The sequence below is a fragment of the Artemia franciscana genome, chromosome 21 (assembly GCF_032884065.1).
Source record: "Artemia franciscana chromosome 21, ASM3288406v1, whole genome shotgun sequence".
NCBI classification, from domain to species: Eukaryota; Metazoa; Arthropoda; class Branchiopoda; order Anostraca; family Artemiidae; genus Artemia; species Artemia franciscana.
Genome location: NC_088883.1, coordinates 10,911,166 through 10,938,035, shown reverse-complemented (window position 1 = coordinate 10,938,035; position 26,870 = coordinate 10,911,166). Strand labels below are relative to the sequence as shown.

At 36.3% G+C, this 26,870-nt stretch overlaps 1 protein-coding gene across 12 annotated transcripts in view; it reads right to left on the bottom strand.

The window, feature by feature from the left end:
• LOC136040542 (solute carrier family 41 member 3-like) overlaps positions 1-26,870 on the bottom strand; it is a 117,843-nt gene that overhangs the window by 63,932 nt on the left and 27,041 nt on the right. Inside the window, exon 1 of one of the 12 annotated variants that reach the window (XM_065724743.1) lies at positions 9,846-9,987. The exons of the other annotated variants lie outside the window; for them this stretch is intronic. Coding sequence (XP_065580815.1) covers positions 9,846-9,877 — 32 coding nt within the window. The 5' untranslated portion in view covers positions 9,878-9,987. Of the gene's footprint in view, positions 1-9,845; positions 9,988-26,870 lie in introns of those variants that run through there. 12 annotated transcript variants of the gene reach the window in all.

Genomic DNA, 26,870 nt, shown 5'->3' with positions numbered 1-26,870 from the left:
TTAAAATCCATGTTCAGACACTATCTTCTATCACTATGCATAGCAAACTAAATTGAGTTTTGTCTTTGTGGCTATGAAACCAGATTTTCTCAGCAAAATTTTTGAGTGTGCTCTGAACTGAATTGAATCAATTGAATAATGAACAAGTACCAAATATTTAATTAAAATGTACCTGCATCGTAGTTTGTTTCACGAAAGAACCTAACTTCACTTCTTGAGTGTGTTCTGAATAATACACAAGCACCGTTCTTGTTTCCTTTAAATCCTCCCTTATAACCTCTTTCTGGTCCATTTATGGACAGACTGCTTTTGGCTTTACCCCAGATGGGGCAGTACCCATTGAAAATTAGTCAAAGGCTATCATTGATTGCCCTAAAAGTAATTCTTACGCTCGCCATATTATTGACATCGATGTAGCAACTTGCGAACACCTCGCTTGATAAACCGTGAAGTCACAGGTTTTATAAGGACTAGAATGTCGTTTTTTTTAAAGTAAATACCCTCCAGTCACTTTTTAAATTAAGTCACGTTAATTATGTAGGTAAAATTATTATGTCTGTAAGACATTTTAATATATTGCTTCAAGTTGACTATGCCAAAGAGGCTTTTTAAAACTTGATTTTAAAAAAATCCGGTTATAACGTATCATTATGAAACAAGATTAAGCAAAATAGATCAAAGGACATAGAAGGTAATTCTATTTTTGAACCAGGTAGGAATCGGCCCATCGGACACCATCAAAACATGGGCGCAACCAAGTACACTTTTGAAGTGGATGTAACTCAAAAGTTATGGCATTCAAGGTCAGAAATACAATTCATATTGTTTAGCTAGTTCCAAATTTCGCTCACAAGCTGAAACATGGCGAGAATACAATAGCGTTATAACTACCTACTCAGTGAAGCACCAAGTTGTCTTAGGTCAACAAAGCTCCACACTCTCCTCCTCCACCAATAACTTTTCAAAGCTTCACTCTTTATTCTCTCACACGAAGATCCTGTTTCCTTTAAATCCTTTCTTAATAACCTTCCCTACATTCAAGGAAGGTCAGTTCTTCGCATAGCTCTAGCTTTACAATAGTCAAGCCCACTAGATTAATTTCTAGATACAAGGTCGTATTCGGGGGAGGGGTTAACCGGGTTTGACCCCCCCCTACCCACAAAATTTTTCGCTGAGTCGTAAAAATGTAACAAAATGCATACAAAAATATTTTACGGTTTTTTAGTTTTTTGTAAACCCCTCCAAAAATCCCCCGAATAAAATTCCTAGAAACGCCCTTGCCCAGGTATATAAAACTGAAAAGGCATTAAAACCTTAAAATACGGTTTCATACGCCTATACTACTCAAATTATTATCATCCCAGCTTATTTTTCGGACTCGTATGGTCGGGCCCGCGCCACTGGGAGAAAAGGCTTCGCCTATCTAGCCCTTTAGTTACAGTGGAATTATCCCAAAAAAGAATTATACTTAATAATTGGTTTATCCTAGGGAATATAATAATTTTGGGTTTCTCCTCTCAAACAGAAATGTTACATGGATTGCTTTTCCCTTGTTATTAGGGTAAACAGATGCTTCTTGGGCATTTTTTAGCTATAATTAAACAGACTCAGATGATATTCAAAATGAATGTAGAAGATTGAGACACTGTGAAGAGCCTTAAAAGCGCATGTAAAAGATCCTGAGAGTCTATAAATTTGATTGTTAAATTTAAAAAAAAATTATTTTTTTTTATTGTAAAATTTTAAAGTTAGCGTTAAGTCGCAGTGCAATTTTGCACTTTTAGTATCACCGCTTAACCCTCAAATAGCGAAATTAACCCAAGTATTCCTGACTACTTTCTTTAATATCAGTGGTGTCGTTGAGGGGGTAAGAGGGACAGTTACCCCCCCAATAATTTGGGAAAACTATAATTTAGTAGGTAGCTTTAAAACTGTTGAAGGTTTTAAGTGTCAAATTCGCTCTTTACTTTGAGAATATAACTTTTTTTTTAAGTTAATCCATGCTCATTGTTAACATAAGGAAAACGAGAAAAATATGGGTCCATTACGCTTCGTAATATGTTCCACATTAATATTTTTCCAAATATACTGCCATTGAAACCTTATTACCAAGTAAAATTACGAGTTCAGGGTGCTAAAATAGGCTTGAAAATTAATGTTAAGAAGACTAAGTCACTAAGGTTAGGAATAAGTGAAGATGAACAGGTGAACTTAGGTAACGAAAAGATTGATCAGGTTGGGAGCTTCAGTTACCTTGGTAGTATTATTAGTAAAGATGGTGGGAGCAGTGAAGATGTTAAAAGTAGAATAGCTAAAGCTCAGGGTGTTTTTTCATAGTTAAAAAAAGTTTGGAAGAATAGAAAGATAAGCCTACAAACCAAGATTAGAATATTGGAAGCTACAGTGATGACAGTGGTCAAATATGGCTCTGAAGCATGGACACTCCGAAAAGCAGATGAAAATTTACTAGATGTTTTCCAGAGAAATTGCCTACGGATTGTTCTGGGTACCCGGCTGACTGACCGTATTTCAAACAGTAGGTTGTACGAAAAGTGTGGTTCAGTCCCGCTTTCTGGGGCTATAATGAAAGAAAGGTTGAGATGGCTAGGCCACGTTCTACGGATGAAGGATGACAGATTACCGAAGATTGTCCTTTTTGGCCAACCGTCTGGGGCTACACGGAAAGCAGGTCGTCCTTGTCTGGGTTGGGAGGATGTCATAAATAAGGATTTAAAGGAAATGGGAACTTCCTGGGAGGGTGTAAAGAGGGAGGCTTTAAATAGATTAGGTTGGAGGAGGAGCGTGCGTAGCTGTGTTGGCCTCAGGCGGCTTGGTGCTGCAGTGAGTTATTAGTAGTAGTAGTAGTACCAAGTAAAATGTGAGCCTAGTTAATGGTAAAATTGAAAAATATTATATGCTTCCTTTTTGACCATATTTGCTCAGGCTAATTTTTCCCCCAGATAATTAAGGCGTTTTTACTTTCTTAAATCTATAAGTTCAAGATTAGATTCTCTCGTTTTAAAACTTTCAAAAGTGGAAGTGAATACACTCTCTACGTCTACAAATAGGAAAGAACTGGAATCATTGCAATAGAACCATTCCCCCCCCCAATAAAAATACTATAGCTACGCCCATGTTTAATATGGGATTCTGGGGTACATCCAAACCTTATTTATGTCTTTATTCCAACGGCATATGTCTGGATGGAACAGCAATTATGCACTAGGAATCTCAGCTTGTATATATTGATAATTAAAAGGATCTCTCAAGCTGCCAGGAAGATGTAAATCTTTGTTGAGTTTTTTTTTTTCAAATTGGTCACAAAAGAATTACTGTGGGAGTAAGATACCAATTTAGTGTCGTAACCTTAATACAAAGATTTAATGCAGTAGTATAGGCCAGGGTAATGTGATGATCTTGATGTTGATTTGGACTTTTATGTCATCCCATGATCTATATCATTCGTGGCCGTATCCAGAGAAAGGTCATGTGGTTTAAGCCCACCGCTCCAAAACTGTGTCCCGACTCGTAAGCAAGTAACAAAAATACATATAAACAACCTTTGCTGCTATTTTGCGACCCCCCCCCCACACAAAGTAAAATATTGGATACGGCCTTGATGCCACCCTTCCTCGGAATCAATTACAAAGTCAATATATTCCTTTCAAGTATTAATTTCAAGTGGTATGCCAAGTTTTTCTCGTAGAAAGAGAGACGAACCTAGATATATTCAGCTTGCAAATTGGGGAATTCTGGAAGAATTGGCAGCTGTTCTACTGAAAGGATAAGAGGCCATGTTGAAAATAATGATGATGTGTGCTTAGATGACTTTCAGTAGCTAATAGAAGAAAAATAATGATTGCTATTGATGAAAAAACCCCAGCAAAGTTTACTAAGCTATATACATTTTCCATATATTTATTTTAGAAGACTGTGGAGCGTCATGGGAAGGGGTAAACAGTGAGGCTTTGCACAGATTGGCACGAAGGAGGAGCTCGCGCCACTTGGTTAGTCTCAGGCAGCTTGATGATTCAATGAATTGTTAGTAACAGCAGTAGTAAAGAGCTTTGACAGCTTCTTCCAGCAGATTCTGTCTTTCCTCGGCATTGTCTAAGAACCATGCCAAATTTCCATCTCTACCTTGTCTCAATTGGTGTGGTGGGTAGTCATAATTGACAAATAATCGTAATCGGAATCTTTCCGTTTTGGCAATAACAGGCACAAAATAAATAACGCTAATAAAGCATTACATAGTCCTACTTTATGAATCCCTGATTACAGGTTCGGAAGAAGAGATAGATGGGACCCCTCCTAATCACCTAAGATATGAATCGTCTAAAAAATCTGCTTTCAGCAATTAGTATATAAGCTTCCTAAGTTGTAGAATGTTTACAACTCTTATCAAACAGTCCGAGGTAAAGAACTGTAAGGCCCAGCACCCACGGAGCAACTGTTTTGAGACTAGAATTGCTAACTGACTGTGCAAGCAACAGCTTTGTGATCTTGGCGTTGAGGTAGAGTGGGGCACCGCTCACAAAGCATCCAGATGAGTGAGACTGGTTTCCAATCAGTCTCAAACCGGTTCCCTATGAGCCTCCAGCCGTGGTCACAGTTGCGTTACATACTGTTGTCCCACATATTTTTGAGAGCTACCGCGTTGATATTGTCCAACTATTTTGGCTCTCGACATGTCAGACCAGGAATTAAAGGCGAAATTCGAAGAAGAAGTGGAGAAGCATGAAGAGCTGTACAACTAAAAACTTCCAGTGTACTCAAGGAAAGACGTGACAGAGAAAGCTTGGCAAATGGTGGCAGCTGAAGTAAACAGTAAACATGATAGTTCTTTTGCTGCTAAGAACAGACGAGACTTTGCATTTCTTTACAAGTAGGAATGGACCCAGTTCTCCCTCTGGCCCCTATGAAATCTACGGTACATAACACAACTGATCCACAACCACTCACGTCCTTGGGCAGAGACACGTTTCATTTTGGCTGTAAACTGGTCGTAAACCACTTGCAGATGAGACTAATTTCCAACTGTTGTCTTAAAACAGTTGCCCCATGGGCGCTCGGCCGAAGTAATGAGAGATGCGGCTCAATAGCAACCAAAACTCTAAGAAACAGAGTCTTGATAACAACAGATACATCAGAAGAATCGAATTTTTATTCAAAAAATATAAAATCCATCAAATTTAATATTACCCATCAAAAGTGAGGAGTCAATTTTTGAAAAAGGAGGGAAACACCCCCAAAACATCAAGTGGTCCTAATAAAAATCATACCATCAGATTCAGCATATAAGAGAACTCTACTGTGGAGGTTTCAACCTCCTATAAACAAAAATCTGGTATTTTGCACATTTTACCAGAAGAAAGATCAAAGATGTGTGTTTATTATTATTATTTTTTTTTTTTTGTAGTCTTTTGTATGTTTTTCTCAAAAGTGATCGTATCGAGCCACTGACCCTAGAAGATAAGGAGAGGGCTCGTTTGATCGGAAATCAAAAGTCCTAGTGCCCTTTTCAAGTGACTAAAACTGTTGGAGGGCAGCTATTACCCCTCCCGAGCCCCCTTTTGTCCCCGAAGTCACCCAATCAAAATTTTGAGATAACTATTTTTTCAGTACAGTCAAAATATCTAATAACTATGTCTTTGAGGATGACTTGACCCCCACAACCCCAGGGGAAGGGATGAAAGCTATGAACTTTGCCAACTGTTTATATACAGTATTGGTTACTGGGAAGTATACAGATATTTTCCGGCGGGGGGTATTTAGGAGGGTGTTCCATGGAGAAAATTTTCCATAGGGAATGGAATTTTCCATGAAGGGGGAGCTGAATTTCTTGGAATTATTTTGAAACAATCAGAAATTAAATTTAAATAACACCTTTTTTTTAACAAGAAATAAGGAACAAATTAGAACTTAAAACCAACCAAAATTATAAAGTATATGAGGGCGGTTGCCCCACTCCAAAACTTGCTCTTCATGCTAATTTTTTTTATAACTTTAAAAAAAGTTTCTTACTCTATTTAAACTGCACTTGAGTTTCAGGAGTCATTTTTAAATAACTGGAACAAAAAGCCAAACTTTAGCGCAAAGAGTGAGCAACTAAGGAGGGGGTAATCGACCTCACATACGTAATAATTTATGTGCGTTTTAATTATGATATTGCTCCTTACTTTCAGTTGAAAATACCTGTTTTTTATTTAATCTTATGCAGCGCAAAAGCGCTGCCTAAGCAAAAAGCGATGTTGGCACAATGTATTATTTTCTTTGGGGGGATGGTTTTAGATCTGGGCACTACGTATCAAAGGAGTTGTCGTATGAACTTCAAAAAAGGCTCATTCGATTGGAAATTCGAAGGGTTGGTGCCCTTCTTAAAAGTCAAAACTGATTGGAGGGCGACTAACCCCCCTCCCACACCAACCCTTTCCCCAAACACATCCAATAAAATTTGAAATAGCCATTTTGTTCAACGTAGTTGAAATTATGTATTTTAGGAGGTATTCTTTAAAAACCAATACAAGTTCATTTCGAGATTTAAATCCTTCACTAAAAAATAAGTATATTTTTTTTTAAATTCATTTTTAAAATGGACTAAAAAGTAGAAAATATTTTTTTCTCAAGAATCCATAAATAGAAGGGGCAAAAACGAACTGGGCTGTACAGAATATAATATAAATTCTAACGACACAGAGGTGGAAAGAGACAAAAAGCGCCATGAGTCTCGCAAGAAAATTTCTTAAAGGGGGATGACAACTACTACTAGGACCTTTGTTTTCACCGAGCTTCAAAGACAACATGTCTCATTTCCCATTTATATACAATATCTAATGTCTTCTTGTTTCTTGCGGGCATCCAGGTGAACAAGTTTATAAAACAGTTTCTTCTAGCTTATAAATTCACCTTTAAAATCGTGGAAATGATGACCCTATAAAATGATTTATTCTTTCGAAAAGTGAATAAACTAAATGAACTTTTTTTCTCAAAACATTGCTGTACACAAGTTGAATTTTCACAACAAATTTTTTTAATTTTATACAAGAGTCGGGTTTGAACGAGCCTGTACACCCCATTGTACACCCCAGTACACTCCATTGCACTAAGGGTAACCCTATACTACGTAACTAGTACTAGTAACCCTATACTAGGTAACCCATATACTACGAGAAAAGAACAGAAATTAAATAAAAACAAGTTTTCTCAGATAAAAGTTAAAAGCGACATTAAAACTTAGGACGAACAGAAATTATTCCGTACGTTGGGGAGGCTACCGCCTCCACAACTCTCTCGTTCTTTACACTAAAGTTTGACAGTGCCTTAAAAATACTTCTTATTTCAAGTCAACGGATCTTGTGCTTAAGTTACCTTTCTTAAAGAATTGAGACAAAAAGTCAAAGTTTGGGATAAAGCAAGGGGGGCTCCTTCATATACGGAATAATTTCTCTTCGTTTTAACTTCACTCTTTACTTTCATTTAAAGAAACTTATTTTTTTTATTTAATTAGAATTAGACATTGAGAAGACATGGAGGTTTGGAACAGCAGTTTTCCTACTGTAAGAGGAATCCGCAAAAAGATACGAAGACATATTAATAGAAGGTACTGTTTAGGAACAAATTAGTTTTGATACAAACTTCTCCAGTCAATTTCTTGCCATTTCAAAATTCGTAGAAGTTTGATGACAGATTCAGAATCAAAGAACAATTCATATTATTGATAAATGTTTCTAGGTGTACATATGGTGTGTTTCAGGCATTTGGTTGTCACCTATTGTTAATTTGTATTTGACTAAGCTCCCGAACAACCGAAAGTGACCAAAATACTACGTACGTCTACGGTTTTTAGAAACAATTATTCTTCGTTTTTGACCATTTCATAATTATTAAATGGATCTTGCGGCTTGTATGTGGTATTAACAAACTATTAAGACTTTCTTTTTTTTGACAAAAAAACTCTCGAGTAAAATTAATATTATTAGCTATATTTTTCCTTCTGGCAATAAATTGGCCTAAAATGCTATTTAAGAATTTGTTATTCAATTAAGGAGTTTTGTACGAATCGCATCAGGGTTTTATATTTCGAGGCGGGATTCATCAATGTAGCAAAAATAAATAAATTGTAAAATCACTTGAAGATAAATAATTAATGACACAAATTCCTGGATTCTTAGGCCTCCCCACCAGTAGCATAAGTGGGCGAGGGGAAAATTATATTTTTCTGGGGAGAGGGGGGATTTGAAAGAAAATAAAATGTATGAATAAACTAAGAAATATAGGAACAGAAATTATATTAAATGTCTTTGGAAATAGGATGACACTGTATAAGCTAAATAGTCCCTATGGATGCGGGCTCGGTCCTACTGCTGGTCTTAACTTTAGGGACAAATATAGCGTTGCCTATTAAAAATCTCAAAATTTAAGGGGAGGGTTTAACAAACTCCTCCGCACAACCCGAGTTCACATCATTCTGAAACCCTCTCAACGGTATCCTATTTGCGATAAAATATACCTATTAGGGATTGTATAAATATACGGATGGTATAACATAGCTATAAATATAGGAATGCTATAAATATAAAAAAGGTTTGCCAAATAAAATAGAATGAAATTAAAGTTTAAAAAACTGTCTTCCTTTCCACCGAACGAAACTTGGTACCTGATATTTCATATTAGCAAGCAAACTAATTTCTTTAGTTTTATATTACCTTCCAATGATAACTAAACTCTCAACCCCAAGAAACACGAAAAGAAGAATTGAAATAAATAAAATATATGTATGTTCTACACCATAGCTATGGTATTTTCTACATTTTATATTCGACCTTTATTTTGGAATATAGGTAGACCATTGCAGAATCCCTTCTTTTCTTTATTCCTTTTTTTGTCTTACTTTTTATTTTGGCTTCTCAATTTTGCCTGAGGGGAATTTTCGGAGGCAAATTTTTCGCGTAGGGGGAGATTGTGTGACAGAGCCGTTCCAAGGGTTGTTGGTTCCAGAGGAAAAATTAACTAGAGAACCCTTAACTCAAATAAAAGCCAAAAAGCAGAATGAAAATCAGAGATCTGATCATAGTAATCAGCCCCCTAGCCGCGGCACCCTCAGCTGTGTAGCTGCCCCGGTTGCCCCTCACTCTTTTGAACGGCTCTTGGAGGGCATACACTAGACATAGTTTTGTGTCTAAAATTAGCTTCATCCTCGAAGCTCGGTCCCCTGGTACTCTGCATATTGTATGGTGTATATGTTCATGTGTTTACTAGCCTTTTGGCCAAGGCTGTATTGATGGGTGTACAGGGCTGAACCCCCACCACCGAAATTTGTGTGCAACTATTAAAGACGTGACAAAATGTCTAAAATTTTGATGTATTTTTTAAAGTTTTTATTGTTAAAGCCCCCCGAACAAAAATTCTGGCTGCACCCTTGCTTTTGGTGAGCCATTCCTTAGATTTAATATTAATATATGTCATACCTGTCACCAGGTGTGTAAAAAGCTCCAGACCTGCCAGTAGTAGAATTCAAAAAGCTGCCAAAACTTTAGCAGCACAGCTTATGCTTTCACAGCTTTTCTTTGAGCAAAAATTATTTTTATATGTAAAAATGCTATTCTCAGACAAAATTTGCCAACAAATTTAAAAACTACCAGTAGTATTGCTACCCCACTTTTTGCACGGCGGCCTGTCACTAAAGGGACACGGTCTAAAATGGTCTAAGACACGGTCTAAACATACAGATCTGCCTAAAAGTCCTCCAATGGTCCCTCCGAAAATCTGTTGTCTGTAACCCATCTTGTTCAGAAACATGAATTCCGAGAAGCCTTTGATTTAACAAAAATTATGAACTCAACTACCTTAATACTAATTGCATTTTTGCCAAATCCATTTTTGATAGAACAAGCAAGAGGTACTATCATGTGGATACTGCTTCATTGCTGGCATGCAAGACTCACTGCAGTTAAAGCATTGTTAATATTAACTATTCCGGGCATACAATTAAACAAGATTTTTCTTTCAAGCTTAAATTGTGCAACACAAAAAAGTAAAAATTTCGATCACGGTGATTTCACAGAAGTCTTCTTTGCAATAGTTACCTCACTAAAACTTGTTAATTGTGCCTACGATTAGAATTTCTTTATTTTTTGATAAATGGGGTAACACTTAAAGCGAAATTATCAAGTAAAACTAGTAGTTGCAAAAGCAAGAAAAACAACCTTTTTGGTAAATGGCTTTTACATTTACGAAAGCCGGTTCCTTTTAATGTATAAATACGTCCTTTGATTAATCAATAAAAAAGACACAATAATGTTATTCCTAAGCTATCTCCCACTGTTTATCATAGGTGTAGAGAAATTTTTTTGGTACTTTTTTGGTTTTTTAGAAATACATTCAAGAATTACGCATAGGTTACATCTCAGAAAACCGATTTAATAGCTACAAAAAGAAGTGATTGATGGTACAAAACATTGAACTTAGACAAAATGCATTATTTATGCAATTTTAATTTGGGCTATGTTAAGTTGGGTTATGTTACGTTAGGTAAGGTTTCCACAATTTTGTTTCTAAAGTATCATTTTATCATCATGTTTTATTACATTTCATTTGGATTAACCTAACCACTTCTTGGCTGTGTTCCAATAACCGACAAGCCCCCTTTTTGTTTCTAGCCGTGTTTTCAGTCCTTATTTTTGCCCTTTAAGTCTGAATCCCATCTTAAGGCCTCTCTACATGGCTACATGATTTGGGTTCACTTAGTTAGCTGTCGAAATAAAAAAGCAGACATATACCCTTTCCCTATTTAACTGGAAAGAGAATAAAGAAAATGGGTTCCATTCCATAGACCAAGTTCGACGTTTGCATATAAAGCTCATTTTCGACGAGAAGGTCAAACGATGCCATTCTGATTATGGCCACAAAGATTATGCCTTTCTGATTATGCCTTTCTGATTATGGCACACATTTACCTCGGTTCGCACTGCTGAGTTTGCACGCAAAAAAGGCCGTTTTTGTTTCTCCTCCATTTTTTCCAGTTTTTGGATGCACGTTTATGCTGCCAAAAAAATTTTTTTTTTCTTTTTTTTTGTTGTTGTTTTTGTTTTGTTATGTTTGTAGTGAATTATTAATTAGAATGAATTTTATATACCCGCCCAGTCGCAAGGGCTTTTTTGCATCTTTCTTTGGGCGGGTACTGGGATATTAGTTAAATGTATTTAGATTATAAATAAAGTGAACTGAACTGAACTGAACTATAACGGTTCAACGGCTGCGTTGAAATACTTCTACGGCTCCGTAGAAAAACAGCTCGTGTATATAAGGCTTTTTGAGCCATAAAATACAAAATCTATCAACTACAGATTAACTATAAGGCTTTTCGATATCAACTATATCAAACAGTTCGTGGTAACGTACTGTTAGTAAGGAATGACTCGGCTCAATAGTAGCCGAAATTCTAAAAAACGAAATTTTAATATAAGTAAATAAATCAAAATTATCAGTTTATTATGCTGATTCCAAATATATAAAATTCATCAAGTTTAGTGTTACCCATCAAAAGTTACGAGCCTGAGGAAATTTGCCTGATTTTTTAAATAGGGGGTAGCACTCCCCTGAAATCCAAGGAATCTTAATGAAAATCATGCCATCATCTTTAGCGTACCAGAGAACCCTACTGTAGAAGTTTCAAGCTCTTATATACAAAAATTTGGAATTTTGCTATTTTTTCCAGAAGAGATGTGTTGATTTTTTTTTTTCAAGGGCTAATCTTATTGAAATAATGGTTCTAGAACATCGGCAGAGGGTGAATTCAAACGGAAATTAAAAGTTATATTTCCCTTAGTAAGTGACCAAAAAGATTGGAGGGCAACTGAACCCCCTCCCACGCCCATTTTTTCCCAAAGTTAATTATCAAAATGTTTAGATAGCCCTTTTGCTCAATATATTTGAAAGATCAAATTACTATGTCAATAAGGTGTAAAATGACCTCCCCCCCACAGTGTGTGGACAGAGGTCTGTAAGTTATGGAATATGCTCATTGCTTATGTATATTATTTGTTATTGGGAAGTATACAGACATTTTTCGGGAGAAAGTTTGTGCTCGGGGTGGATTTCTATAGGGAGAATCTTCCTTGTGGAGTAAAATTCCCGGGGGTGAATTTTCCAGGGGAAATATTACACTCAGGGGCGGATCCAGAGGAGGGCGAGGGGGGCGATCGCCCCCCCTAGACGGACTGTAATTTTTTTTTACTGCACTTACGGAAGTCTGCATTAACGCGTGTTTTAACTACTGTAACTAGACTGTAAAACCTTTTTACATTACGTTCATTCCACAGCTTTTCCTCTATCAAGCTAGCCTCGAGTATTTTTTGTCACCTCATAGCGTAGCAACAGTTCACCCGGTAAATTTTAGCTAGTTCTCACCTCCCAGTTCGATGTAAACATTGGAAGTGAGTGGGGTTGCGCAACGCAACCGGACCTGAAGTATCAAAACAAACATTTCGTTCCAGTGTATAATGAAATTTGAATGTGCATGTGTCACAAGGATTTTCGTCGTTTAAGCGATATTGATGTCGGGAAAACGCGGACAAAAGACGCTTGTCATTTCAAAGTCTCGCAGAATGGATAGTGTAACTGTAAATGCAAGTAAATCTTCAATTAGTTCTGTTGGAAGTGGCGAACACGGGCAAACTCCTAACACTTTGCAATCTTCTATTAACCCCGTTAGCGTTCAGAGTGATCATCCAACAACACCTCTGCCCCCTACCCTGTTTCCGGAAAACGATATTGGGATCCACGTCGGTACAATACATGCCACTGACGACCGAATAAAGTGCGAGCTTCTGGAGAGGCCATGGAAACTCCCGATTGGATGCCGAATACCGTATTCTGTTCATTTAAAGCAGGGGAAAGACGAAAAAAGGTACTTGATCGATTCTCATTTGCAGAGTTTCCACTGGTTTGTATATTCTGCTGCCCAGAAAAGCCTTTTTTGCAATACTGCCCTCCTTTTTTAACTGGGGTTAGCGGGGGTTCAAGCAGACAGGTTCCCCTACAAAAGCTGGTCACAAAGCATGTCACAAAATTTGCTAAGTTTCTGGGAAAAGATGGAGACCTGACAGTACATGATACTTCCCAGTACCATCATGACGCAGTAGAGGCAGGAAAGTCGTTTCTAAGAGCCTACCATTCTCCGCACAAATCTGTAAATAATCGCGTCAACGAACAGTAAATGAAGCAAGTAACAGAAAACCGAGAGAGGCTTAAGCCGATTCTGGAATCAATCATATTTCTGGGAAGGCAGAATATTCCACTGAGGGGCCATCGGGATGATGGCAGCTTAAACTTGGATGACATGCCGCTTTCCAATGAAGGAAAATTCCGAGAACTACTTCGTTATCGTGCTGAAAGTGGCGACAGTAAACTAAAGGAACAACTGAAAACATCAGGAAAAAATGCTACCTACATCAGCAAAACAACTCAAAACCAGTTGATTGACTGTTGTGCGAAAGAAGTTATAGGTGTCATTCTAGAAAGAGCAAATTTAGCAAGATATTACAGCATCATTTTCGATGAGACAACAGATGTGTCACATTCATCGCAACTTAGTTTAGCTCTGCTATGCCTTCGATAACCATAGACGCGATGACTTCATAGGTTTTGTTGACATTCATCATGTCACCTTTGAACCTTCCACTGCATACAAAGAGCCGACTGTCAACGGAAAAGTGAATGGCCAGCTAGTTCTAGGCCTTTTAGAATAAATGGGTTGAATTTACCCGACTGTGTTGGAATCGGCATGGATGGGTGTGCAATGATGGTATCAAATAACTGTGGTGCTATAGTTGAAATTCATAAAAAAGCTAAAAATGCGTCTCGTTGTCCCTGCTTTAACCACGCCCTGAACCTTTCTTTGTCAAGAAGCTCGTCTGTTTCGAGCATCAGAAGTGCCATAGGCATTATAAAAGAAGTTGTAGCATTTTTTAATGCATCTGCGAAGAGAAATTACGTCTTGAATAAGGTTCTAAAAGCTCAGCTCACGGGAATCGGCGAGACGAGGTTGATCGAGCAACATGAGTCATTTGTGCAGTTTGTGTCCGAACTTCCGAAAATCATCCAGGCTTTGGAACACATTAGTCACTTGAGTTAATCAGTGACCGCTCCGAAGGCAAAGACGCTTGTCACAGCGTTATATAGTGCGGAGCTCATGGTTTCCCTTCAGTGTCTACACAGTATTTGCGCTCTGACCTTGCCTCTTAGTCGGCTATTCCAGAAGAAGACTTTGGACTTGGGCGCTGCCGATGGCCACGTATCCGACCTTTTGGATGTTCTAGCAAAGCGACGGGAAACGTGTGACGAAGAGTTCGCATTAGCATTCGAGCAAGTAAAAGAATTGTCAGATAAAATCCAATTGGCTGTTGAAGTTCCAAGGAATACACAAAGACAGGTTTATCGAAATAATTCTCCTCATACTACGCCTGAAGAATATTATCGACGTGTTATTTTTATACCTATGCTCGACTCAGTCATAAGTGACCTATATCCTTATATATCCTTATGTCAGCTCACTTCTTGATATTTTTATATCTCTTCCGGTGAGCGTGGCATCTAACCGAGCGTAGCTTCTCAACTTTACGCAAACTGAAAACCTGGCTCAGAGCACAGATGGGGCAAACTAGACGCAGTGGTTTGGCCCTCCTTAATGTGCACCGCAACATTGATATCAGCATTGACAGAGTAATCGACAGGTTTGCGAACAGTGGAGCCAGGAAGCTTGAATTTTGCTTGTAAACAGTTGTCAGTTGATCAAGTACAGTTTTTGTAATCATTATTGTAATATATGAAAACCACATTTTCGCTAAACAAGAGACCGCCAGGGAAACTTAAAACGTGAAAAATAAAGTCAGCCTTGTGGCCGACAAAAAAGACACTATCCCCACTCTTTTCGGCAAGAATCGCCCCCCCCCCCCCCTAGAACGAAAGGCTGGATCCGCCCCTGATTAAACTGGCGGGGGACTTGTCAGAATTAAAATACGAATTGTTTTTGAATTGCCTTACATTCTCATTGCCGAATTTTGGATGTGGATATGTCCCGGGGGAAATATCCGGAGCTATTTTCCACGTGTTTTGATTTCTGGGAAATAATGTCCACGGAAGGGGCATTTCTGGAGTGATTGAGAAACCGATAAGGGATTAAAACGTTATTCGAATGAAACAACGTAAAGGAGAGTTTTTCAGGCTGAATCATCCGCAAGCAATTTTACGGAGAGGGGGGATTTTCAGCAAGGATGGAACTGTCTGGAGGGAATTTGAAGGGGGGGGGGTATACTTTAAGCTAGACTAAATTTCCCCAGAGTAGTTTTTCGTGAGGGGGATAGGTATGCTTAATAAAGGGTGAGCCGAGTTTTTTTTTTAAACTGAAATTAAATGAAGAGTTACCCCCCTCCTCAATACCTTGATCTTTATGCTAAGGTTTGACCGTTTGTCCCCATTTGTTAAGAGTGGTCACTAAAACACGGGGGCCGTTTAATTAGAACAGGAAGCTTTTTTAAAATGGCTAACAGCTTTAGCACAAAGAGTAAGGTATTGAGGAGGGGACAACTCTTAATATACAGAATAAATCTGCCAAAATTAGTTTAAAATTTTTTTTTTGATTTTTCATGTATGGTGAGCCAAATTCGAACCTGCGTTAGTTGACAAACGTCCAAAAACTAAATTAAAAAACATCTTCTTTCAACTCAAAGTAAGGAGCGACATAAAAACTTAAAATGGAAAGAAATTATTCCATACATGGAAAGGTTTGTCCCCTCCTCAACGCCTCGCTCTTTACGCTAAAGTTTGATTCTTTGTCACAACTCTACTTTTAAAAAACAATGAAGTATTATAGAGTATTATATGGTAGGACTGAGGGAGGGCCAGGAAAAATGATTTAAAACAATCTGGTTGCAGATCCTTTAGATAACGGACACGGAAAAGTATACATTGGAAAGCTAAAATTTGTCTAACCGGAATGATATTAAAATAACTGTGAAGACTTTTAGTTGGAGATTTACCAGGAAGAGAAACTGGAGAATATAACAACATCTTAAGGATTCTCATTGCTTTATTTTGTAGCTTCATAATAGGAAAAATATGTGACTGAGACGTACTCAAATAATTAATCGAACAATAATTAATATACGAATGAACAAGAGAAAAATAGATCGATTTTAAAGCATAAAAAGGAAGTAAAAATTTAAAACGATGCATAACACCTGCGTTCCTTCCTAACTTAAGCCTTAGGCTAGTGATATGAGCTTTCTAGCTTAAATTCTGGTCAATAATGACTCTAAGATACGGAGTTGTTTGCACTCGAATTATTTTTATTACTCGGCCTCCAAATGTGACTTCAACCTCTTGTAACGTTGGTACTGCAGTAGAAATTCTTGAAAAAAAAACATAAAAAGAGTCTTTGAAGTGTTGACAACCAATTTGTTACAATGGAACCATTGAAGCATCTTTCTCAGTGATAATTCGAGATTTGATTTTAGAGATTGATGATCTATTTCGCAGGTAGGGTTGGCTGTATCATCAGCAAACAGTAAACTGAGATCCATATCAGTCCTATGGCAGGTTAGGCTTAGAGGGAGATCGTTTACATAGATAAGAAATAATACTGGTCCATGTATGGACCCCTGAGGAACCCCCACAGAATTAGATAGGTTTTCCTCATCTGAAATGTAGCTATTTGCATCCCATATTTGTTTTCTGTCCTTGAGGTAAGATTCAATTAGGAGACTCGCTTGTCCTCCAACACCGCAATTATGTAGCTTAGATAGTAGAATCTTATGAGAAATAGTGTCGAAAGCTTTTTTTTAAATCAACGAATATTGTTGCAGGTAGCAGACCTTTATCCATAGCATCATTCAAAAACTGGGTTAGCTTTAATATTGCATGTTCTGTAGAGTATGAAGACCTGAATTCTAATTTAAATGGGCTGAAAAAAGAGCATTTCCCAAGTTGTAAGCGTCTGTATAACATATGTAATCATTAGTTTTTAAAAACACCCCTCCCTACTAGCTATTGTTGAACTTTTAATTCAATCCATGGAATATTTTTGAACCTGAACCTTCAGGGGACGATAAAGAACAATTTCAAAACTGGCCGATGCAGATTCATGACCCTCAAAAGACGCATGTGTGTGAAATGATATGAAAATGGAGGCTTTTAAAATATTCTTTTCCGGTTAATAAAAACCACACCATTTCAAAAACAAAACAATTTCTCATCATATTTTAGGTTAACCTAGCGACATTATTACCATCATCAAGTCAAGGGACCAGTAACTTCTTTAATGGCACGTAGATACTAATCTTGTCACCACCATCACCATTTCGTGATCATCTCCATGTCACCATTGAGACAGAAACGGCCTCAGATTGGCTTGAAAAACTATTAGTGGACTTTTTTGGAATGACACATGATGATACTCTTCCAAATATTTCAACTGGGGGTTTGGCTCCGTCAAATACACTTGTACACCAAAGTGTATCAGAGGGTGGTTTTGGCTAGGCTGACCATCTCAGTCCTGATACACTCGAGAGTATGTTGAGTGAGCTGTGGGATTTTACTCCGAGCACAATCCCTACTCTTCTTAATGAAGGTGAAGCAGGACAAAGTGACGCGTGACATGAAAATCCAGTAATGCCCCCTATAACGCCAGAGTTTTTCCTGACCAACTCTGCCTTGCATAATCTATGTATTTTTATATATTATATTATCATATATTTAAACGTTATTGCGGATTTTAATTAAGTTTTAACGATCAATTCTAGTGTAAACAGATATCTTTGTAGGAAAATGTCCTAAAAATGCATTTGCAATGATGAAGGGTGGCCAGATGGTTCCGTATGTCATCCACAGTTTGTCAGAGTGACGTCAATCGCCTTGAACTAACAAGTTCTACAGCTTAGAGTTAGGTTGGGAGGTGTTAAAAGAATTTTTCTGCGCAGGGGAGTGAAATCTAACACCCAGTAAAAGGTACAAGGCATTTTCATTAATATCTAACAGAAATATTCCTTAATATGGCTTATATTTACATCTAATAACAACCCTCCCCCTCTGGAATTACTTCCTATCGTGGGCTAGTCGCACTATGCCACGTTGGGGAGAATAACATTGTTTTAGCTAAAAAAAAGTGGTATTTTCATTAAAATCTCTGAGAAAAAGCCGAATGCAAAATGTGTCTCATTTTTCTTCGTTTGCGTATTTCATTTTCAAAATATGATTTGCTAGTATCAAGATTTAAATTAATGGAACTTAACAGGCAGGCGCATCTAATATAGCAATAGAGACAAGGCATTATCATTAAGTTCTCTCGGAAATATATCTTAATATGGGTTAAATTTACCTCTAATAACACCCCCTCCCTCTGGAATCGCTTGCTAGGGTGGACCAGCCAAATAATCTTGGCTAAAAGCATTTTCATTACAATCTCTGAGAAATAACCAAATACGAAAATGTGTCTCTTTTTTCTTCGTTTGCGTGTTTCATTTTTCAAAATGTGATTTTGCTGTATCAAGATTTAAATTAATGGAATGTAAGAGGCAAAAATGCGGAAAAAAAAATTTTGGGAGCATAAAGGTTCCCTGAGAAAAAATGTTTTAGAAGAAAATGTCATATGAAGAAAGAAAACGGCCTTATAAGAAAGGAAAAACCGCCTTGAAAGAAAAATGAAATCCAGAATGAAAAAACTCTTTAAGTATTGCGTAACACCCACGTGCGCATCGTCATTTACGTAACACCCCCACGCCTGTGTCATCCTCAGTTACAAGCATGGCTTCCCCAGGGACCCTGAAGAAACAAGCTAAACGAGAATGCGTCATACTCATTTACAATCGGGGATTCCCCAACTGACTAGCAGAAGCCCCTTGTTGGAATTGGTTGCAAAGCTCCCTATGAAATAGGATTTTAGGGTACTGCTTGAATTGGATGCTACGGCCCCATTGAAATTGACTGCTAAGGTCCCCCGTTGGAATTGGTTGCTAGCGCCCCTCCAGTGGTTAGGTTAGGGGCCCGGTGAAATTGGATGCCAGAGCACCAATAGAATTGGATGCTAGGGGTCCCATTGGAATTGACTGCTAGGGTTCCCCTCCCGGTAGAAAAGGTTACTAGGGCCCCAGTTTAATTGGCTGTTAGGTGTCCAGTGGAATCGCTCGCTAGGGGCCCGGGGTCTTGAAGGTCCCCCAGTAGCGGGCTATAAGATTTTTTCCTAGCCCTTACAAGTTTTTAAGGAATCAAAGAAAAAACCCTCTCTATTACGTAGTTTAACACCTGCATCTTTTAGAACATATTCCCTATTACGTAACAACTACCTGCATAATTATGGTACAGGTATTTGGTATAGGGGATAACAAAAAGTAATCCCCCTATTACGTAACAAGCACCTGCGTCTTAAAGAAAATTAATAACATATGCGTCTTAAGAAATCCACCGTTAAACTTCTTCGTCAACTTAAATCATTAAGGGAAGAAAAGAGTAGTGGCTATGGGTGTTTTTAAATCCATAACCTCCTAAATACTTATGCTCTTTCTAAATCTTGATATTTTGATGGTTTTCCTATAATATCTCATTTATCTGTATAACCTAACCTTTTTCGGGGTTAATTTGAATGGTTATCCCTTACAAAATTTCAGACTCCTCCAAAAAAAATTTCTATGCACAGCGTTTCCAGGAGAACTTTGGACATACGAGAATTTCCAATTTGAAAATCTCAAACATTTAGTTACACTTTTTGTGCGTCCGTTGATCACATCGACACGGAATTCATTTCTTTTTTGACATTAACTTATTTCAGAATTATACTTAACATCTTATGGAGTCAGGAATTTAAAGCCAGTTAATTCATGTGTCCAGAAATTAAAACGGCATTTATTTGAACAGAAAATAAATTTTCAGCCATTAAATTTTCGTTTCTTCATAGACAGCGGTCCACTATCGTGAAAAATAGAAGTTTAAATAGGTTTTTGAAAATAAAAAAAGGGTTCAATGCATTAAAAAGTTTGTTTTCAAAACACAAAGAAAAAGATCCTGGGTTTTACAGAACATATTTTACAAGTGTAAATTTATCTTTACGTAATTAAAAAGTATGACTATACTCGTTAAAAAATATTTAAATAGACAAGTATTTATTCATCTTTAAAAACTGAAGAAAACATAACCATGATGAGTTCATCTAAGCCGCGTACGAATATGAATCCATACTATGACGTAGTTTTTACTGGTGACTGTATTCAAGCCCTAGAGTGGAAACATTTTTTATTCACGACTAATAAGCTATTAATGTCTCTAAAATCTATTATTTTATAATAGATTTTTCGCTCTGATATTTTCATTTGAAAAACTGAAAAAGTGACAAATTCGCCCCCTTATATTTAATGAAAGACATGTTACCTCCAATTCGAAAAATATTCGTGAAGCGACACCTTTGAATGGGATTACAAATAATATTACAAATCTGACCAAAAGTAATTTGTATCTAGATCACACGGCAATAGATTTGACGCTACCCCACTATTTTCTTTTTGTTATGGTTATTTTTATTATCAAATCATATGATCTTAGTGTCAGAAAGGGCATGAAGACAAAATAAACATAATTTATTTTGAGAGAGGGATCTTTTCGAAGGAAAATCTGAAAACACACAGAAATTAGGCACGGTATAGGAAATATCGATAATAAGATCAATTTTGATATTCGAGGTCACTCTATTAGCCCCAGTGGAAACATGCGGGCTACATATACAACCTACCCACTTGTCAGCAGGTAGTGAAGAATTACACTGGGTAGTGTACAACGCATACACAAAATATAAGCCATACCTTTCTTTCGAATGGAATAGCTTGCCAATTTAACGTTGATGGGCTTGATGCAAGAAAGAGGCTAGATGCAACTTACTTGGTCGTTATAACCCATCAAAGGTGGCGTTCTGACGCTAAAAGTAGTTATTTCTATCGTGCATACCAATTACTTTATTTATACTTTATCAGTCAATAATCTCGAAATGTTGAATTTGGGTGTTTAATTCGTTCTTTTCTACTTCAAATAAATTATAATCAAACTGATGTCTGATATTATACTAGCGTGTTTCCCAACCACCTGCTAGCGATTGATTTGCTGCCAACAAGTGTTTGCACCAAACCGCTGTAACTACTAAACATAATCAGCGTAGCGCTAGATATTCTATCAGTACTAACATCTATTTTGACTTATTTTAACCTTTTCTTTTATTTATTTTATTCGCCTTTTTACCCGATTTATAAATTGAGTCGGTAAAATCATTACGATTACAACAGTCACCGATATTTCGATAGGTCAAGATCGAGTCGTTGTCATGTCTGTAATTTCATTCTCTTTCATTCATCTTATTATCTTACTAATTTTATTCTTCCTTTAATCTCCCCCCAGTTTTATCCCCTTAACGGATAAAACTGCATTTTGCCCCCCTTTTTTCACTGAGTCACCAAAATATTGCAGGAAGCCCCCCCCCCTCGTACGTGAAGCCTCTCACTGACTCCTTCCTTTCCATGACTTGGGAGGTTCCCGCAATACCCTATTATTTAAAATCACAAGGATTACAAGTGTAAGCCAGGACGAGGATCCGAGTGCATTAAGAAGGAGTAAAATAATAAAAATTTGGAAAATAATACGTTTTATAGGCATTAATAGCTTATTAGTCGTGATTAAGAAAACATTTCATCTGTTTTGGAGGCCAGTACTTTATCACTATCACCAGTAAAAACTACATTACAATGTGGATTCAAATTTGCACATGGTTTAGATGAATAAATACTTGTGTATTTAAATATTTTTTAACGAGTTTAGTCATACTTTTTAATGACGTAAAGTTAAATAAACACTTGTAGAATATGCTGTGTAAAACCCAACATTGTTTTCTTTATGTTTTGAAAAAAAACTGTTTGACGCTTCTTTATTGCTAAAAACATATTTAAAACTATATTTTTATAATATTAGACGACTGTTCATGAAGAAACGCAAATTTTATGGCTGTAAATTTATTTTCTGTCCAAGCAAAACCCCAGACGAATTTTTGGACACATGAACTAACTGGGTTTAAATTACTGAATATATAAGCACAATTCCGAAATAAGTTATTCTCAAAAAAGAAATGGCTTCCGTGTCGATGTGATCAACGGACACACAAAAAGTGTTTTCAAATCTCTCAAGTTTTCAAGTTGGAAATTCCTATTGGAATTACTAATATTATTACGTATTCTGAGAAGCTATTGAATACTTGGTCTGGATATGCCTCCTTTTTAAGGGCCTTACCCCAACCTATTAAGGCTCATTGTACAGTCGTGACCTCTTTTGTTTTGATTTTCTTTTTTTCTTAACGTCTTTTTTCCTGCCATTTTTGTAATTCCCTTGTTTCTCTTTTTGGCTTTGTTATTTGTATTTTCATTTTTTTTTGTTTTTTCTGCTTCTTTTCTTTTGCTTTTTCACTACTCGGCTATTTTTTTTAAATACTTTTTATAGCAAGTGAAAAAATTAATTATGCGTATAAGAAGTACTTCCTGAAATTGCTGCCATCTAAATTTAATTTTATTCAGTTAAGATATGAAATCTCTTAATACGAAATATCCATCCGGTTGTGTGGCCCTAAAAACACTAACACGGCATAATTAATTCAAGGACTTTAATAATTTGATTAATAAATGTAATTGGAAGAAGATTGACCGAATTCTTAAACTCAGTATTCCTAACGCGGACCTATGAAGCCGCAAAGGTTTTTATGAGGGGAAATTTCTATGCTAAATTTAAAAGTATTGTTTGACTTATCATTTAATTATACCTAATTCTAAGCAATGGTATTTGGAAGAAACAATCTTTTTTGGAAGGAAGAGGGGCCGTTATGTTAGTTTTTTCATATAGCCTAGGGATATATGAGAAAATTAGAAGGTTGCAGGGGATGAATTGTCAAAAGCGCTAACAAGACGACCATAAACTTAACAATGTAAAAATGTCTCTCTATTTGTTGTAGCATGTCTTCTTCTGAAAAACCGCTATTCTAGACTTTTAACATTTTATTCCTTCAAGAAATGGCAAAAGAAAAAACTTCCTTCAAGAAAGACCTCATTTACTGTACATTTCAACAAGCAATAAAAAGCATCATAAGAAAAACAATGGAGCATCTTAAAAAAAGAATCTATTTCCAGAAAATAAAAATGAAACCATTGATAAAGCTCAGATTAGGGAAGCACATGATAAGAAGTAACATTTAATGTCTTTTTAATTTCCAAAGCAGATAAATCTAATAAGACAAGTATCAAAAGATAGGTAATCGACAAGGGTTTACCCAAAATGCACATTTAAAAGAAGGTCAGCTACGGAAAGGCCATTTTTTTTTTTACTGCAGCTCAGATAACTTCGAAGACCACACTGCCTTTCCATGACGAAAATATAACAGTTAAAAATAGGGATGAAACCTTTTAATCGACAGAGAAAGAAATATAAAATTTTAACCGAATATTTCGGGCACATATACAGTGTCCATCATCAGCAGTAACGCTTTTACTGCTTAGGATGTCTTGTAGCATGTCTTCTTCTGAAAAACCGCTACTCTAGACTTTTAACATTTTATTCCTTCAAGAAATGGCAAAAGAAAAAACTTCCTTCAAGAAAGACCTCATTTACTGTACATTTCAACAAGCAATAAAAAGCCAAAACGTACATTTAAAAGAAGGCCAGCTACGGAAAGGCCACTTTTTTTTTACCGCAGCTCAGATAACTTCGAAGACCATACTGCCTTACCATGACGAAAATATAACAGTTAAAAATAGGGATGAAACCTTTTAATCGACAGAGAAAGAAATATAAAATTTTAACCGAATATTTCGGGCACATATACAGTGTCCATCATCAGCAGTAACACTTTTACTGCTTAGGAGTTTTACTGCTGATGATGGACACTGTATATGTGCCCGAAATATTCAGCTAAAATTTCATATTTGTTTCACTGTCGATCAAAAGGTTTCATCCTTATTTTCTATTATTTTTTCCTCCTTATTTACTATTTTTCATCCTTATTTTTCATCTCTTATTTTTCATCCTTATTTACTATTATTTACTATATTTATATTTACTATATTTACTACAGCCCATTTTCACTAGTTGGGGGAGGATAAAGGGATCACGAACTCGAGCGTCTCTTTCAGCCTTGAATCTCCTGGCTCAAAGCTAGAAGCCGACATGCTTCCAACGTGAGCTATTCCAGTCAACTGGATAGTTTTGTAGCCTAACTCAAACCCGACTCAACATCTAAACTACTGAATTTAATATTGAACTTGAACTTAAATATTGAGCTTGAACTTAAATATTTATTGCTATAATCTCTTCCAGTAATACACGAACGTTACACATTTTCAAGTTCGGACCAGATCAGGTCTTTCAGTTTTGTATAGTGTGTTTTCTTCCTTACTGAAATACTTAAAAAGCTTGACCTTGATGCTTCTGCTCTGGGAAATGTTCCCCCATCTGAACTATCCGTTTCTAAACTTGAACACACAACTCAGGTTTATGTAATAAAACTACGCATCATTTTAGGTAAGGTCGTTTCATTTGACCAAGGATCAGATCTGTGTTCAAAAGGGGGGTTAGGGGGTTTGACCCCCCCTTACTGTTGTCCAACTCGTGAAAACGTAACGAAAATGCATATAAACAAATTTTCGACGTTAAAAAAAATGTTTACCCCCCCCTGACATAAACTTGTTGAAAAAATACATGTATACTTCTTTAAAAAAGGAAAAAGAAGCATAATTGCTTTTTATGTCTAAAGGATATATTGTGATGCTTGGGTATTTTCTACTCGTATAATTTTACTTTGAAGCAGAGTCGAGTTCGCTGTTTCTAAGCAAATTTCTTTTTCCGGATTATAAGAAAGTTTGTATCGTTTTACAAAGATATCGTGTTACATTATGACATTGAGAACTCTGGTGCCAGGCATTTAGAGGTTGTCTTGAAAGAAACCAAAGAAGAAAAATAAGCCAACAAGGGGGTCATGTTTAAACTATTTATTGCGAACAAAAAAACCAAAACTATTGTTGAATTATGAATTACAGAGAAAGGGAAAACGTTTTTGTAAAAATAAGGTTATAGATATATATATATATATATATATATATATATATATATATATATATATATATATATATATAAGAGGGAACCATTTTGCGTATAAAGCACCTCTTAATTACTGGATTTTTGACACCCTCCCCCCTAGGTAATGTCAACGTCTATGTATGGCATGGAAAGAGTCACAGTAAATACAGTTATCCCTCATTTTTTTCATAATGGCAAAGGAGATATCGCCATGAGAACCAACCTTATTTTTTCATTCTGATAGCGTGTCTCCAGTGGTATTCTTAACAAACCAGGTATCACAGAAAGCATGGAAATGCATAAACAAAAAATTTGTTAGATCAATTGTACAAAAAAGAAATAGTAGCGTAACGAAAGACCATTTTTGGTTATTTTGTGCCGAAAAATGACAATTTCAGCCCAAAAATGAAAACATTGAAATAAGAAAACTACAAATTCCAAGATAATTGGTCAATTTAGAGACATCGAAAAGTCATATTTAATGTATAAAGGTTTTAGCAAATTACAAATCGCTGTGGGGCATATTGCCCCAATGCACTTAATTATAGCCCGTAAAAAATTAAAGATTTGCACCATCTGTGTACTATTTGAAAACTTTACATGAGTTGATAAGAACCGCTACAAAATTCAATTTAGGGATATTAGTCAATCAAGAGGGGAGAAGAGAATAAGAAAAAGAACTTACCCCCCCCCCTCTAAGTATAAAAAACGAATAACCCTTTAAGAGATTGTGAAAATTTCGGACTCAGGTTCGGTATAGGTAATACAAACTTTTCCTCGAGGAAACATTTTCGTGAGATCTTCAAATCAGTTGGATTAAAAATAAAAAAGTGTAAAATTTCACCGCGAAGAGGAGTCTTGAATAGGGTGGTAAAGAGTATGTGAAATCATTGATAGAGCTACTACAGATGTATTACGAAATGTGTTTAGATGAATATTTAAACGAAAAATATTTTTTGACTTGCATAAAAAAAAAATTATGGAGATCAAATTAAAAGAAAATGTAGTATATGCATGTAAACAGTTATTAAAAGTTAAAAAAAATTGACTATACATTAAATGAGAGCTGCCTACCACCCCCTCTTATCCCCCTCCTCAATCAACGTGCTAGAATAAGATTACCTATTAATTGAGAACACGGCATTAAAAAACGGAATACGGGTCAGATCAATTTATCAATTAGATTGCATCTAATATGTTTGCCATCTATTTGTGTTTTAAGTGGAGGATAAATTTTATCTTAGTAGAATCTTCAGTATTTATTTAATAAAATAGTTTTTCATTTAAGCCAGCTGAATTATCTGTTACCGTGAATTTTTAAGGATTTTACTCACTCCTTAAAAAAATATATCTCATTAAAAAATAATTTAAATATGGCACTCAAGTCTGAGAATCTTTAGGCTATATTCCATTAACCTAATGGGTATTCTGCATTGCGAGGGTGTAATAACAATAGCAGTAGCATGTAATTAGTTTATACTTGGCCCCTTACAAACAACGAAAAAGAAGTAGAATAATTAAAGAAAAAAATAGGCAGCGGGAAAAACACTAAGAAAAATTCAGCTTTTACGCACGAAAAACAGCTCGGAAATTATTCCAACAGACACTCGTATATGGTATGAAAAAAGCGAAAATAAAACAATTAATCCAGACTTCTCTTGACCACATGGTACCCTTTTGACGATCAACACTATTAGTGTAATGCTGGATCAGATAATTTCTGATCCATG